Source organism: Chenopodium album, chromosome 5 (genome assembly GCF_948465745.1).
Source record: "Chenopodium album chromosome 5, dcCheAlbu1.1, whole genome shotgun sequence".
NCBI lineage: Eukaryota > Viridiplantae > Streptophyta > Magnoliopsida > Caryophyllales > Amaranthaceae > Chenopodium > Chenopodium album.
This window is the reverse complement of record NC_137838.1, coordinates 8,981,849-8,998,681: the sequence shown is the minus strand read 5'-3', so window position 1 is coordinate 8,998,681 and position 16,833 is coordinate 8,981,849. Positions and strand designations below refer to the sequence as shown.

At 34.8% G+C, this 16,833-nt stretch overlaps 1 protein-coding gene and 1 pseudogene across 1 annotated transcript; one reads left to right on the top strand and one right to left on the bottom strand.

The window, feature by feature from the left end:
• Positions 1 to 933: 933 nt before the first annotated feature.
• On the top strand, positions 934 to 5,592 carry LOC145632543 (cellulose synthase-like protein D4). Its single transcript, XM_081684909.1, has 7 exons — positions 934 to 1,412; positions 1,595 to 1,978; positions 2,328 to 3,132; positions 3,380 to 3,784; positions 3,970 to 4,310; positions 4,479 to 5,041; positions 5,175 to 5,592. The coding sequence occupies exons 1-7, from the start codon at positions 934 to 936 to the stop codon at positions 5,573 to 5,575; spliced, it is 3,378 nt and encodes a 1,125-aa protein (XP_081541035.1). The 3' UTR covers positions 5,576 to 5,592.
• A 5,910-nt stretch (positions 5,593 to 11,502) lies between these two features.
• Positions 11,503 to 16,156, bottom strand: LOC145632542 (U-box domain-containing protein 35-like; annotated as a pseudogene).
• Between the last annotated feature and the right edge of the window lie 677 nt (positions 16,157 to 16,833).

Sequence of the window (16,833 nt, the reverse complement as noted above, 5' to 3'; positions counted from 1 at the left end):
ATTTCCTAAATATAAAAAGAATTAAGGGTAAAAACATTTGGAATTTTTTTCTATGTGGCTGGCCACACCATGTGATCAGGGTTACTTATTTAAGGGAGGAGTTATTTAGTAAGTCAAGAGTTACTGATTCTAGGGTTACTCAGTCAGTTAGCGCATTTTCAGGGTGAGGGTGAGGGTAACTCCTAACCGCTAACCGACCGAGTAATCCTTGAATAAGTAACCCCTGTCACACTAAACTTTAAAATTGACGACATATACACAAATAAATTAGTGTAGATAATGTTTATTTATTTTTTTTTATACAAAAACATGTGTAAATCAATGTGTTAATATACAAATGTTTTTGCTCTATATTTTTTGTAGAATGTTTTTGTGGTGAACTTAATTTTTTTCCTAAGCTAATTATATCATTTATAATAATTAAAAAAAGCAACCTTTTTTTTATTCATCTTCATGAATCATGACAAAAAGGTTTGACCATCTAAATTTTGGCGTCACAATTCACTAATATATACGTTCATAGTTTACCATTAAAATAGCATAATTATTATAAGCAAGAAGATTTCATGCAATGCTAAAAACCAACAAACATTTTGAAACCTAGATTCACGTTGAAATTTTTTATTTAGCTTTCTAAATATTTTTGTCCACTAATGTCAATCCTTAAAATTAGCGGAAGCACAAACTAAAAACAACTAGGATTAATCTCCCCCCCATGCAATTCTCTCTCATTCAATTCATTGTCTTCTCCCTAACTTTGTTCTCCTCATTTTCACCAGAACCATAATTTCTCCAAAAAAAATTAACAACAATAACATGGAGATAATTTAACTTACATAATTATTCTCTATTATCCTATAGTTTAATTTAATTATTTCATGTTATTACACACTCTCTAGCAACAACATAAAACAAGAGGGTGTATATAGCAAGATGATGCCATCTTCCGACCCTTCGAAGAAGGCTATCCGAAGCCAAGGGAGCTCGGGTAGTGGCGGATCCCAAAACACGAGAACCTCCTCCGGTGGCAATGGTCAGGCAGTTAAGTTCGCGAGGAGGACATCAAGTGGGAAGTATGTAACTCTTTCGAGAGAGGATCTTGACATGTCAGGGGATTTTTCAGGGGATTACATGAATTATACCGTGCATATTCCTCCTACACCCGACAATCAACCCATGGATGGCTCGTCCGTGGCAGCTAAGGCCGAGGAACAATACGTGTCTAATTCCTTATTTACGGGTGGGTTCAATAGTGTTACAAGGGCTCATCTTATGGATAAGGTGACTGATTCTGATTCATGCCCACCGGATCATGTGGCTCGTGGTAAGGCGGGTTATTGTCAAATGCCTGTGTGTGATGGTGAGGGCATGAAAGATGATCGTGGAAATCGTGTATACCCTTGTGAATGCAGGTATTTATCAATCCTCATTTCATATTATTTGTAAGATATAAAATATGAAATATTCAAAAGTTGCTAACAATATGAAACGTGCTATTTATAAAAAAAGGCTTTGATGAATGTATTGTTATTGGTTTGGAATGTTTATTTGGACCGTGTTATATTTCCAATTTCTAAATTATTTTTGTATGTAGATTTACAATATGCAATGATTGCTTCATCGATGCTCAAAAAGGAAGTGGAGTATGTCCAGGATGCAAGGAACCCTATAGACTAGAAGACTACGATGATGAACACCCGGATTTCTCAGGTGGAGCTCTCCCATTGCCAGCTCCAAACAAGGGGAATGAAGACCGACGAATGATGAGCAGGAAGAAAGGTGGCGATTTCGACCATAACAAGTGGTTGTTCAATGAGACACAGGGGACTTATGGTCATGGGACAGCTTATTGGCCACCCGAGGATGCTTATGATGGCGACGGAGATGGAATGAGTGGTGTGCTTGAAGCTGCTGATAAGCCTTTTAAGCCTCTTAGTAGGATTATTCCTATTCCTAGTGGCATCATTAGCCCTTACAGGTTAACTCTTTATTTTAACTATCGTGACCATTTTCTTTGATTATCACGTAATATTTATTACTACTGCAAATTTGCAATAGCAATAATTTCTCAGTATAAAATTAAACACCACATCATCCATGTTAACTTGCTTATCGTCAGAAATAAAAACAATTCATTAAAATCATAATAAAAAAAATGGCTCAAGATTGTTTAGTAGCACCACATTATGTCCCTATACTAGTTTCATTTGGTAACAATTTTATCTATTATTAATTTGGTTGATAATCCATATAATCCAATTAATGTAGTCTTTAAGATATTTATATATTTGCCATTTCTAATCAATCTTTTTATTTTAATTTTGCAGGTTATTAATCGTGATACGTTTGGTCTTTTTAGGCCTATTCTTAGCATGGCGTGTAAAAAATCCAAATGAAGAAGCAGTATGGCTTTGGCTAATGTCCGTTATATGTGAAATATGGTTCGCCTTTTCTTGGCTTCTTGACATCATTCCTAAAATATGTCCTATAAACCGGTCCACGGACCTCCACGCCCTAAGGGAAAAATTCGAGCTACCTTCCCCATCGAACCCGACCGGGCGGTCTGACTTACCTGGTGTTGATCTTTTTGTCTCAACCGCAGACCCTGAAAAAGAACCGCCTCTTGTTACAGCAAACACCATCCTTTCGATCTTATCAGTTGATTATCCAGTCGAGAAGATAGCATGTTACGTGTCAGATGATGGTGGTGCGCTCCTAACGTTTGAGGCAATGGCTGAGGCAGCTAGCTTTGCTGAGTTATGGGTGCCATTTTGTAGGAAACATGACATTGAGCCTAGGAATCCTGAGACTTATTTTACATTGAAGGGTGATCCTACTAAAAATAAGTTGCAACCTGATTTTGTTAAAGATAGGAGGAAGATTAAGAGGGAATACGACGAGTTTAAGGTTCGAATTAATGGGTTGCCTGACTCTATTAGGAGGCGGTCTGATGCGTTTAATGCTAGGGAGGAAATGAAGATGATGAAACAAATGAGGGATAGTGGTGGAGATCGGTCCGAACCTATTCGAGCTCAAAAGGCTACTTGGATGGCTGATGGCACTCATTGGCCTGGTACTTGGGTTGTCTCTGCTGGTAAACATGCTAAGGGTGATCATGCAGGAATCCTTCAGGTTTGCCTACTAACTTTAATTTGAAGAAGACTGAAGAGTGAAGACCCATCATTATAATAAACAAAAAATCGTTTATCTAGTGGTATTTCTGTAAATAAATAAATAAATAAATCCCAGAACATTTATGGCCATGGACTTATATTTAAATATATATATATATTGATTTATTTACGAAAATGTCATTTAGGAAACTATAAGAGTTAGCGATGAGGTTACATAACATTAAGATAACACTGATGGAATGCAGGTAATGTTGAAGCCACCACCACCAGACCCAATATTGGGAACACCTGATGACAAGCTCCTAGACTTTTCTGAAACTGACATACGCCTACCTATGTTCGTGTACGTGTCACGTGAAAAGAGGCCAGGGTATGATCACAACAAGAAGGCTGGAGCTATGAACGCGTTGGTGCGATCATCTGCCATCCTCTCTAACGGCCCATTTATCCTTAACCTTGATTGTGATCACTACATTTACAACTGTAAGGCCATTCGTGAAGGTATGTGCTTCATGCTTGATCGAGGTGGTGAAGACATATGTTACATACAGTTCCCTCAAAGGTTCGAAGGTATTGATCCTTCTGATCGATATGCTAATCGAAACAACGTGTTCTTCGATGGGAACATGCGTGCTCTTGATGGTCTTCAGGTTTAAACACTCGGATTTCTAATTAAGTACCTATTTAACATAATTATCCCTTAGCTAGTCTGGTCCAATTTTTCCTGAAATTAGCATGTTTCTAATGTATTTTATTGTATTGTAACATTATAAACATGCTAATTTCAGTAAATGATGTTTAAAATTGTAACCATTAATTTTGTTCCTTGATGCAGGGTCCAGTTTATGTAGGCACTGGTACTATGTTCAGGAGATTCGCGTTGTATGGTTTTGACCCACCGAATCCAGACAGGATAGCTAACACCAACAAAGATTCTGAGACTCAAGCACTAACTTCTTCAGAACTTGACCCGGAATTGGACGTGAATTTGCTGCCTAAGAGGTTCGGAAACTCAACAATGCTGTCAGAATCAATACCTATTGCGGAGTATCAAGGGCGTCCCTTGGCTGATCATCCTGCAGTTAAGTATGGAAGGCCTCCGGGTGCTCTTAGAGTACCTCGCGAGCCCCTTGATTCTAGCATTGTTGCTGAAGCTGTATCCGTTATCTCTTGCTGGTAAGACCGTTTTACACTAATTTATATACTCCATACTTGAAGTTACATCAGAAAGAAAAAAAAAAAAAAAAAGTCAGAATTAGTATCAGAAACAAACATAGTCAGTATTTTAGCATTACTAATGAAAAAGAAGTCATTATACTCTTTTGTAAAAATATGCACACACAGGTACGAAGACAAAACAGAATGGGGAGACAGAGTAGGATGGATTTACGGCTCAGTAACAGAAGACGTGGTGACCGGCTATCGGATGCACAACCGTGGGTGGCGTTCAGTCTACTGCATCACAAAACGAGACTCCTTCAGAGGGTCTGCTCCAATTAATCTGACAGACAGGCTGCACCAGGTGCTGCGGTGGGCTACAGGGTCAGTAGAAATTTTTTTCTCAAGAAACAACGCCTTCTTAGGAACTCGCCGCCTAAAGCTGCTACAGAGGTTGGCCTACATCAATGTTGGGATATACCCTTTCACCTCTCTTTTCCTCATCATGTACTGCTTCCTCCCGGCGCTGTCACTTTTCTCAGGACAGTTCATCGTGCAGACGCTTAGCATTACATTCTTGATATACTTGTTGATCATGACACTTTGTTTGATATTTTTGGCCATATTGGAGGTAAAATGGTCAGGGATCGAGTTGGAGGAATGGTGGAGAAATGAACAATTTTGGCTCATTTCCGGGACTAGTTCTCACCTTGCTGCTGTTATTCAAGGCCTTCTCAAAGTTATTGCAGGTATAAATTTCATATTAATCAATAAATTTCCTGCTCATAATCCATGAAAAGTACACAATTCATTATAACTATATCAATGTCTCGTCGTTATTGAATGTGGGACAACTCATATGTGGTAATGTATGTCATATAGGTATCGAGATCTCATTCACATTGACCTCAAAGTCAACATCAGAAGATGAAGACGACGTGTTTGCAGAGCTTTACCTAGTGAAATGGAGTTCACTGATGCTCCCACCCATAGTAATAGCAATGGTAAACATAATAGCAGTATGCTATGCATTTGCTAGGACCATATACAGCTCAGTCCCATCATGGAGTAAGTTCTTGGGCGGCGCGTTCTTTAGCTTCTGGGTGTTGGCTCATTTGTACCCTTTTGCTAAAGGTTTGATGGGAAGGAGGAGGAAAACACCTACAATTGTGTTTGTTTGGTCAGGACTAATTGCTATCACAATCTCTTTACTTTACATTGCTATAAATCCACCCTCAGCTTCTTCTCAGGGTTCAGGTGGTACAGGGTTCACATTCCCTTGATATATATATATATATATATATATATATATATATATATAAATTTACATGTGATTTATTTTTCATTCACATTGTTTGTGATGTTTTGATGAATTAGATGTAACATAGAACAATAGATTTAGGCTTTTTTTCCTTTTAATTTTTTTGTTTGGTGTACAAACTTAAAAATTGTTATAACAACCCTGTTAGATGATTGGTGAGTTGCTACTCTAATATTGGTTTTATGTTTTCACCAAAGTTGATATATCCATTGAAATGGTTAACTCTGAGTTTGGTTGATAATTTTGGTCATAGTAATAAAGAACAATGAAATTGTCCTTGTATAGTCGTTATATTAAAATTTTTAAGGGTTTTTCTAAGCTATACCCCTAAGGTATTCGAGTTTCTAAGGTGTACCCAAGCTTTTTCAAGTTTCTAAGTTGTGCCCCTCAACTCACTACCATTATTGAATGGTACCCTCCTTGGGACTTCCACGTCACCTAAAGTTAACTATAAAAGAAAGATGATAAAAAGGTAAGGAAATGGTAGGAGAAAGAAATCTTAGCCACCGCAACCCTAATAATGAAAATTGGTGCCACGAAATCACACTCTCAAATAACTTTTATACAACTAATAAGGGTACATTTTAGTATTGATAAGGAGTTGAAGGGCACAGTTTAGAAACTTGAAAAAGCATGGGTACACCTTAGAAACTCGAATACCTTAGGGGTACAGCTTAGAAAAACCCAATTTTTAGTATATAGTATCGATGAATGTAACGTACACAATGTAAACTCATTCTTTTGCGCTCATTTGGAGTTTCTCCAATCCTCCAATACTTACAGCAAATATGAATAGAAAATATATATTACAAGTACATCATACAAGTGTACAACCGGTTATACAATACAAATTATTGCTCTCGTTGAACACCAGGGATGTTAGAGGTGCATGAGCCATGAAGTACACTTTCCCTTGTTGAGTGGGTGAGTGACAGTTTGTTACTTAGACATTTACACACAATAAGATCTATATAAAAAAAATACAATCACTAGAGTTATATATAAACATATACGGAGTAGTAAATATTTTTTAATATGATAAAGATTATTAATTTAAGAATGTATGATAAAATTGGTTCGAGTTATTATTATTGCTAAATTATGCTTTATAATTTCACTTTAACTTCCCTAATTATTCAATATGATATATCATTTTCTACATATTTATTGAAATATTTTGATATGCGTGGAGATCTAGTATAATGCTGTTTCTTTTGAAAGGGAAGTAAAGAACTAGGTTTTTTTTTGTTTTTTTGAGGAAAAGTAGTATAGAATTAGTATAACATTAGTAATTACATTATTTAATTAATTTTTTTTGGATGAGAAAGTTGAATTGATCCTAATGCTGACCTTAATTAGATCATCATCAACTTAATTAGTCCCATAATTGTGCTAATCTGTCACATCCCATATGTGATGCCGCTAATAAAGATTCAAATCTTCGAATTAATAAAGTGATCATATTAATTATGTTGAAAATTCTACAATATCATTCTTTAAAAATAACACCACAATTTGTTAATGTGGCGAAATTTGATTGGTCTGTATTTAGTATTTTTATTTTCATTTTGAATTATTTTTAATGGCCATAATGCATTAAAATTGTATTTTTTTTTACGTATTTTTCAATACATGTAATTTTTTCAAGAAATACATAATTATAAATTATGAAAATCTATTTTTATAATATTAATTAATTTTTAAATTTATAAATATAATTAAAAATCAAAAAATAAAAATTGTTCATCTATGTTCATCAATCATGTCATAGATTATCCTCTCATTCCCAAAATCAATATTAGTTGTTGTTAAATTCGTAAACTCGGAGTAAAGCTTGGATAAAATTCAAAAACAAATTGTGTTTTTGCTTTTTTTTTTTTTTTTTTTTTTTTTTTTCAGTTTTTGATTTAGGTTTTTGTTCATAACATAATCTCGATCAACAACCATTTCATTTATAAGTATTTGCAAAGGACGAATTCCGCTTTAAATGGTTTGAAAATATGATTTATGTGGACTCAAATTATGCAATTTTGTCAAAGAACAAAGAGTATCAGGTTTGTAGAAGATGAAGTGGTCGCATTTTATTTTGTTTGCAACCCTTGTTTGATGCGAAAAATGTAATAAAATTTTATCGAATTTGTTTGTGGGTTAGGTAATTACCTAACCAAAAACAGATTAAATTTTTTTGCAGATCTCGATTCTGGATCAAACTGGTTTGCGAAAAAAAATAAAATTTTGAACTCTAAATTTCAGAGCACGCACTCGTTGTCCATTGATCGTTATAAAAATTGAAAGATCTTTGTTTTAGATCATCATAATACACGCTTCTAAGGCTATATTCTTCCTCAAAACTATCAAACAACTTAATTTCTTACCTAAATCAAAATTATCAATCATATCCTAAAATGAAATTTGTATAGGGATCATGGAACGAAGCAGATTCGGAACCCAAAAAATAAGATCTTTGGACGGAGTTTTGGTCGGAATTTTGGTCTGAGTTTCGAACAGATTATACAAGATTTTGGGAGTGGTTAATTAAGATCATGAATGAAGAATAATGATGATTTTTTAATTTCTAAATTTTAATTAAAATTTAATTTTAAAAAATGACTTTAAAAAGATAAAAATAGATTTTTTTTTACTCAAAAAAAATAAAAAGGGACACATCATGTTACGTATTCTTTAAAAAAAATACATGTATTAACAATTACATAATACATGTATACTATACTTAGGCTTTTAAAAATAAATTAAAAAATTGACCAATCATAACATGACACATCATCATGTTATGACGTCTTTTTTAAAGAATGACACAGTAGACTTACGTGCAAAACTTAACTTGTTATTATCTTTCATATTCATATTTTGAACACCAACAAGAGTTGGCTCATGTTGCTTAAGGGAAATCTTGGGTTCGAGTCTCGCTGTATGCCCAAACTCTTGTTGGGAGACTCGCCCATCATAAGTCAAATGTGCTACCCGAGTCGGATCCTGATACGGGCATCCTTAAAAAAAAAGTATATTCATATTTTGAACAGGGGGCGTCACTCATGGATAAGACTTAGCATCTAAGGGAGAAAGTCAAATGTTGAATCAATAATTAAAATAATTTGAGATGGAATTTAAACTAGTTCTACTTAATAAACTAATCAAGAAATTGTGTGACTGATTAGCAGATCCTCCCCTATAAATACGAGCACTTAAAGCCATGTTATACACACCTCAAACTACAATTCAAGTAAAAAAAAAAAAAAAAAAATAGTTTAAGTACAATAATGGCTTCTCGTCGTAGCTCATTCAATTTCTTGGTTTTATGCCTCGTGTTTTTTCTCATTTCCAACATGGGTAAGTCGTAATAAGTTTATCTTTCGTTTCAAGTATGCACCTATATTTGTCTGTATTGTACTTTATCTATCCTAGAATAATTGACACATTGGACTTTTTTTAGATTTCGCTATTCATATAGGTATTTATATGATATCATAATAGCAACAAATATTATCATAAAATATGTTATTTATATGATATCATAACAACTGTTATCATAAAATATGTTATTAGATAGCTATTGATATAAAGGTTTATAATATAATTTTTTTATATATATATAATTTTCATTAGTATTTCTTTATGTGAAAACAAAGTAAAATTAGTGTATCAGCATGCATGTATACAAACTTTGACAGTGTCATTTATTACTACCTCCGTTACAGGTTATGTGCAACGATTAGACATTTTTCCTCTCTGCTTTATGTCAAATCGTTGCACATAACCTGTAACGGAGGTAGTATGAGATAAAGGGAACACCATCTAAACCGTGTTCTGATCCCTAGTTCTTTTGATCGAGTAGGCTTACATCATGTACTATATACATCATCTTGGCTACCAAGTATGTAGGAGCTAGTCATATTTTATATGTGTACGTCATTATATTTGTTATAGCAGAGGTAAAAGTGTTGTGGTTTGATACTTTGATGTAATGCAGAAGTGGAAGTGGAAGGCGTCAAGTACTGCAAGGAGTACAGCGAAAACTGGAGTGGATGGTGTGGGAGCGATTCAAAGTGCAATAAAACTTGCAAAAATAAAGAAAACGCACACAGTGGAACTTGCCACTGGGATGGTTTTGGGAAGGCTTGCTTTTGCTACTTTAAGTGCGGCTGATCATATATATATATACATGTCATATTTTAAAAACCTTATTATTCTCTATCGAATATTAAGGTTCATGTTGTTAGGTCATTGTGTGTGCGTGCGTGTGAAAAATAAGTAAGGATGTAATCATCTTCTCGTGACATTTTATTTGTGAGACAAATGATGTATGTTGTTCTTTTGTATTTCTACAAGATATGTGTGTCCTGTTGATATATTTGATTTTCCATATTGGTGGTTGATTATCCTTCAATATTGATGGTTTATCAGTAGTGTCAGAGCTAGGTTTTTCATCGTGAGGGACGGTCTAAGAACGTTGTTCTATAATTTGACTAAAATCATTACAAAAATACTTAAATACATAAATTGTATGTTTAATATTCATAATTATGTTTTTACAACCCTAAACTTCATAAAATGCCATCATACAATCCAAGAAATTGAAAAAAAAAAACATAAATTACAAATTCTTTAATTTTTCGAGCTTTTTTTTTAAGCGATCAATAATTAAATTGAAAGTTGTGAATCAGCTACCAAATCATATACAATGCAAATTATCAAATCATGTATATAGGTTTAAAGTTATACTTCCTCCGAAGGTATATTAGATGCGTCACTTTTTATGTATGGAAGTGTCAATTTAGATACATACAATCCAAGAAATAAAATTAAAAAAAAAAACCCCTAAATTACAAATTCTTTAATTTTTCAAGCCTTTTTTTTAAGGGATCAATAATTAAATTGAAAGTTGTGAATCAGCTACCAAATCATATACAATGCAAATTATCAAATAATGTATATAGGTTTAAAGTTATACTTCCTCCGAAGGGATATTAGATGCGTCACTTTTTATGTATGAAAGTGTCAATTTAGATGCATCACTTTTTCTATTAGTCAATAAATGCTAGACATAAGAATTGAACCCATGAGTCATGACTCATGACCATGGAGAAAACTTACAACAACTTTTGTATGTGGCTGACCACCCCATGTGACCAGCTAACACACGAGTAACCCCTGCGGGTAATATAATCCCTGACTGACCGAATAACCCCTGACTAAGTATCCACTGACTAACCGAGTAACCTCAAACAAAGTAGCCCATGACTGACCGAGTAACCCCTGACCGAATAACCCCTAACCGAATGAGTAACCCTTGACTCATCGAGTAACCCCGACCATTCTTTCAAAAAAAAAAAAAAATGGCCAGCCAACATATGAAAGTTTGTGGAAAACATAACTTTGACCACTAGACCACCTCTTATTCTTTAATATATTACACATAATTGTTAAAAAAAAAAAAGTTGGGGGGCAATTGTCCTCCCTTATCCCATCTGACTCCGCTAATATTTATCAGCTAATTAAGATAGATCATGTGAAAGTACTTTCTGTAATATTGTGCTCCATATTATGTTCTTGACTAATAATTATCCTTTTGAGTACGTTCTTCCAATATTACTTGCTAAGATGTTGCCTATAGCTCAAGTAGAAGCCTTCAATTTGGAATATACGAGGTATTGTCTATGATTTTCATGTTGATTCTCACGTCAGGTAAAGATATCACTTAAGAAACTTGATCTTTCAAGTAATTCTTGCAAGGATATCTCCTCAATTTATTTATCATACAACACACCATAACAAATACGACATAGAATAGTATAAAGTTCAGACTTGAAACTTAAATCATCGTAGCTGATTTAGTGCCACAGACGGACCTCAGTTATCATACCAAGATAGTTAGATAGCACTATATGAATCATCGATTGGTGATTGAGTTTTCTTCTTTGATCTTGAGAATAAGGAAAGAGAATTGTTCACAACTGCACATCAGTGACAAACCTCTGAAATGGATAGTAAACCCTATAGCATTAGTATTCAAAGTACGACTTTATCTAGGACTATGAGGGCTTGGAATTGATCATCACCCACAATATGAATATTAGAATTCAGAAAATCAACCCTTACAAATTAAAGCAAGGGATGATTGAAAATATTCTTACAAAAACAAGTCATACTTGTATATCAATGTTATCATCAGAGGGGTGGGTGGCACATATACAGTTGTGGCTAGCGTGGAGGTCTCATTGCTTAGAGGGTTCTCCTGAAGTCGATCAAGTATCCGAGTCCAACTTCAGCTGTGGTGCAGACGTGCAGTGTGCCCTGTGTTATATTTATCACCATTTGCAGCAGAGCTTAATATGAAGAGTACTATTCCAATTAATTCCTCTTTCATATAAAAAATATATTTCGTATTAGATGTACATGATATTCTACAACCTTTGTGCTTAGACATGGGATTAAAAAAAGAACCCCCCAGTTCCCACAAAGATAAAGGGTTCAAACATCTACCGGGTTATGTATAAGAAGTTCTAAGAATCAGGTTTCTGTTACAAAGGAGAGACTGGCTACTGTACAATGACCATTTCGTTGCTGATATATCCAGCAAACAATCATACTTGATAAAATCAATATGAAGGTTATAATCTGTGCAGGCAGGGCATCTACAAAATTGTAGCACGAGAATCTTCACTAATTATCAACAATTACCATTTCGTATTCTTCTTTTAGACTTCCACTCAGTAATTGCATACGAAAGAGTGTGGTTTGGTATGAGGTTTTTATTTGACAGTGGAAAATCTGTTGTTGGAGAAGTGTCATTGTCTTTAAGCCACATCTCTATTGCTCTGCGGTCATAAGTGTATCCATCTGAGGCTACACAAGGGTCATCCATGATATCCTGTTACCACAAAAGGTCAAACAACTCAATGCCAAAGTTCTGAAACCTTAGTTCTAAAAGAAGCATATAGCAAAGCAGTGAAACTCGATCTTGTTTTTACAAATACAAATTTCCCACTAAATTTCTGAGACTTACTTATGTTATAAGAAAGGAAGGAAGATCAAGAGGGACATACCTTAAGTATAGGGCAGATAAAATGGCTTGGTGGTGCGACTAGGATCTTAGCAACCAAATTACGGGCCTTTTCTGCAATATCTTTCATTCTTTCAAGTATAGGAAGAATATTTTTCAAATCTGGTCTATCTTTACGCCTCAGCTCAGCACATTGAATTCCTAGTAGAGCCATTTCAGCTGTCTCTCTTAGGGGCCATCTTCCAGCGTTTTTATCCAATATTTGCATTAAACGGCCTCCTTTTATGGCATCCTCAACCACATGGGTTATGCCAACAGCAGGTTTTGCTGTCAACAGCTGCAGAATGACCATTCCCAAAGCATAAACATCTGCTTTCATTGAGATAAGTCCTGTCCTTTGATACTCGGGATCTATGTAACAAAGTGTACCTACAGGGCTTGTATCCTTATACAAGGTCAACGTGGAAAGGGAGGATGGATCCACATTAAGCATTGTACAGAGACCAGCATCACCAATCTTGCTTACCAAATTCTGATCAAGCAAGATATTAGCTGGCTTTAGGTCACGGTGAATGATTGCTTTTGGCTTATTGTTGTGAAGAAATGCAAGGGCAGATGCAACCTCCCATGCTATTCTAAACCTCTCATACCATGGTATGGGAGGAGAGTCATTTTTTCGCAACAACCGATCTTCCAAACTTCCATTTTCCATGTATTCGTATACCAGGCAACCCTGTTCTGGACATGCCCCAAGCAGCAGTAGCAGATGAGGATGACGGATTTTACTCAAGATCTCCAACTAAAATCGAAGAAAAATTAAGTCAAAAATCAATTTTAGTATTTAAATTCCTTACTGAGAAGAGTTAAAAGGGAAATAAGGGTACCTCCTGATGGAATTGCTTGCTCTCAGCGCCTTCCTTAGAGTGGAGGACCTTTATTGCCACTGTTGAGTAATGCAACTTGCATTTATACACAGATCCATATGAACCCTCTCCAATTTTAAGTTCTTCATCAAATGAGTTGGTAGCGGATACTATCTCTTCCCATGAGAATTTCTGGTAATTGTACACAGGTTCTCCAAGCACATTTTTAAGCTTTTCTCTTTCCTTGACATCCCGGGCAGCCTTATGCTCTGCTTCTCTCCTCTGCATTACCTCTCTATGAGCACGTTCCCTAGCATAATCAGCTTCCCTTTTTGCAGCTTCAAATTTTTCCTTTTCTACTTTTGCCAACTCTTTGGCTTTCTCCTCCTTTTCATTTATCTCCTTGAGTTTCATTGCTTCCTCATTCCGTAGCTTGCTTAGATCACCTAGCTGGTAATAGATAGAACAACATCTATAAATATTTTCTTGTTTTTTTAAAGCTCATATTTGACTAGTATGGTATCAGAATTACTAAAGAAGATGCTCAAAATCTCACCCTCCGTGTAGCATCTATTGCTTCATTTTGAGCTATAGAATACATTCCTCGTATGTGACGCAATTCAATTCTCATCTTCTCGAGCTCTAAATTGACATTCCCCTATAAAGATGCAAAATATATTACAGTTGCAGGACAAACAAGAACAAATATCCAATAACATCTAGAAAAGATTTTGTATCCTCCCTACTCTCCTAGTACACGAGGTATTCACAATATGAAAGGCTGACCTGTGTTACAGATGAAGCTGGTAGAGATCTTGAGGCAGATGCTTGACCACAGCAAGAACTAGATATCCTGGTGGATGCTTGATCTGTGATCCAGGACTCAGTATCAGCTTCAACGGTTTTAAAAGTAGATCTTTGACTTGTAAGTGTTCCAACATATGAAATCGAAGCATCATCTACATTCCTTGTATTAGCAGATTGAAAACTGGCAAGTTCTGCTGAAGATATCCCTGAGTTATTATATCCATTTTTCACACAGGAAAGAGAATCAGGGTGCTTGAGCGACCCAATAGGAGAGGAAGAAGGAGACTCTGAATAGGTCGATCCAGGGTCTGTTAGAATCGTTTATATAGGGATTAGGGAGTTATTTTAACCAAATAAGAGTAATAGTACAAATGTAAATGTAATGTTTGTCTTAAAATTAAGAAGCAACCTACTATAAGAAATCCTTAGAGATTCAACCCTTCCCAAATTAGAAAAGAGCTAGATCATTGCTTCTATTTTTTTATTTTATTTTTATATAATAAAAAAACTTTCCATCATTAAATTTGAGTTACAAGAAAAATCAGTGCCTGTTTTTTTATGGTTTAATTAAAAGTAACAAATTCGAGAAAAGGAAGGAGCTGGTATGTGTGCAGTACATAGTAACAAAATCCAACAATTTTGGCTCTATTAAGGGAAGGGTCTAATTCAGATACCTCAGAATTCTGATTACAATTAACACCAATAAGATTAAGATGGCATGCATTTGTTGCAGCTAGAAATTAAAGAGGGAGGTTATTATATGTAAATTTACCAAATGTGCTGTTTGTGTATCTTGATGAACTGTTAGTAGAATTAGTTGCAGTGCTTTCATGTTCTACAATGTTCCCATTCGTTTCCATATTTGTATTTGATGGACGCAGAGCCTCTAGTTTTCCTTTTGAAACAACATAGACTGTGCAGAATTTTGGAGCACAATCTGACACCACAGATGACAGTAATTGTCCTTTGACTCTCCTGCATATTATGAGAGGAAAGTTGATTGGTTCTATCTTACGTTCGAGAGTAACAATTGCTATGTCATCAAATAGAAGCATGGAATTTCAACCAGAATTAACAGCAATGACAGGCCATACCTTGCAAACAAGCCATTAGAAGATGCCCCTATGACAAGTTCCTTTATTCCATGTCGAGTAATCTCCGTTGCTATTCCAATTGCAACATCTTCTGATTCAATCAAGACAAGTTCAGCTTGAACCTATATAAAGCAAGGGACAAATTAGACATATGTTCATCTATCTTATAACTTCAGGATGAAATTCCATTGAAATTTTGTGCAAACCTTTTTAGAATTGAGCAACCTTTGGAAAGGCATAATCATCTCCGTTCTTTGCCACTCTATTTCCTTTTTATAAGCGACTGCTACATCATCTCGTACTTGTGGAAGAGGGATCAAATTCCCCACTAGTAGCAATAAACCAGTCAAGAAAAAGTATATATGAGATCATCAGTGTGAAAATGCATACATAATTCATTTAGTTTCATCCGAATTTCTGTCTCAATAACTAATTTCAAAATGAAAGGAATGATGATGTTAAACTTACTTGGTGTAGGTACACCAGTTATCTTAGGGAATACATGGAACAACTTGAATGCAACATTTCCTTCAGGTATAAATTTCTCAATTGCCCATCGTACTATATACTTGCTTTTAGCACCCCCATTCAAGGCTATCGCAATCACACGTGAACCAGACGATCCTTTTCCTTTATCCATATTTTTGTGCTCTATTTGAGCCTAATTTACCTAACAAAAACCCTGCAAGCAACCAAAATATTTCAGCTAAATTCATGTATAGAGTATTTGGGTTCACATTATATGTCAAATACTGCATAATTGTTATATAATCATGTTAACTTATAGCTTGCATGATAGCTCAAAATCTAACATTCTCTCACACAGGCAATTCAACAAACATGTAATGTGCAAATTATATACCGCGACATTAAAGCTAACAAAAGCATGGATTGCACCCAAAATATAATCATGAATCAATCAATGGTAATTATAATTACAAGATTTCTGATTAATCAAATTACATTGATGATTTAGAAACAAGTGGAATCACCAAAAACCCAGTAAACTTCAGCTTTCAAATGCACAACATATAAATTCACTCAAAATTTGGTAAAATGCAAATGGGTATTATGAATTCAACAAAATTAAACAAAACCCATGATTAATACAACAAACCCAGATCACAAATTCCAACTTAAAACCCATAAATTGAAGAAATCATGAAGAAAATTACAAACCTGATCAAAATTGGAGAAATTCCTCTCCCAATAATTAAAATTTAAAATAAAAAGTACAAGAAGATTGAAAAATAATTACTACGTATATGATCAGACATTAGCTATATAAAAATAAAATAAAACTCTCACTCTCCTCTGTTTTGAGAAATGAGAGAATTCTTCAAAAAATCCCCCCAAAAAAACGAAGATTCTGAAATGCTGAAGAATAAAACTATTAAGTAAGGAAGAATAATGACGACATTAATGACGTAATTAG

Coding starts and splice junctions, on each gene's coding strand:
- LOC145632543 (XM_081684909.1), top strand. CDS start 934: ATGATGCCATCTTCCGACCCTTCGAAGAAGGCTATCCGAAGCCAAGGG. Junction 1,413..1,594: donor GTATACCCTTGTGAATGCAG/GTATTTATCAAT, acceptor TTTTGTATGTAG/ATTTACAATATGCAATGATT. Junction 4,311..4,478: donor GTATCCGTTATCTCTTGCTG/GTAAGACCGTTT, acceptor ATGCACACACAG/GTACGAAGACAAAACAGAAT.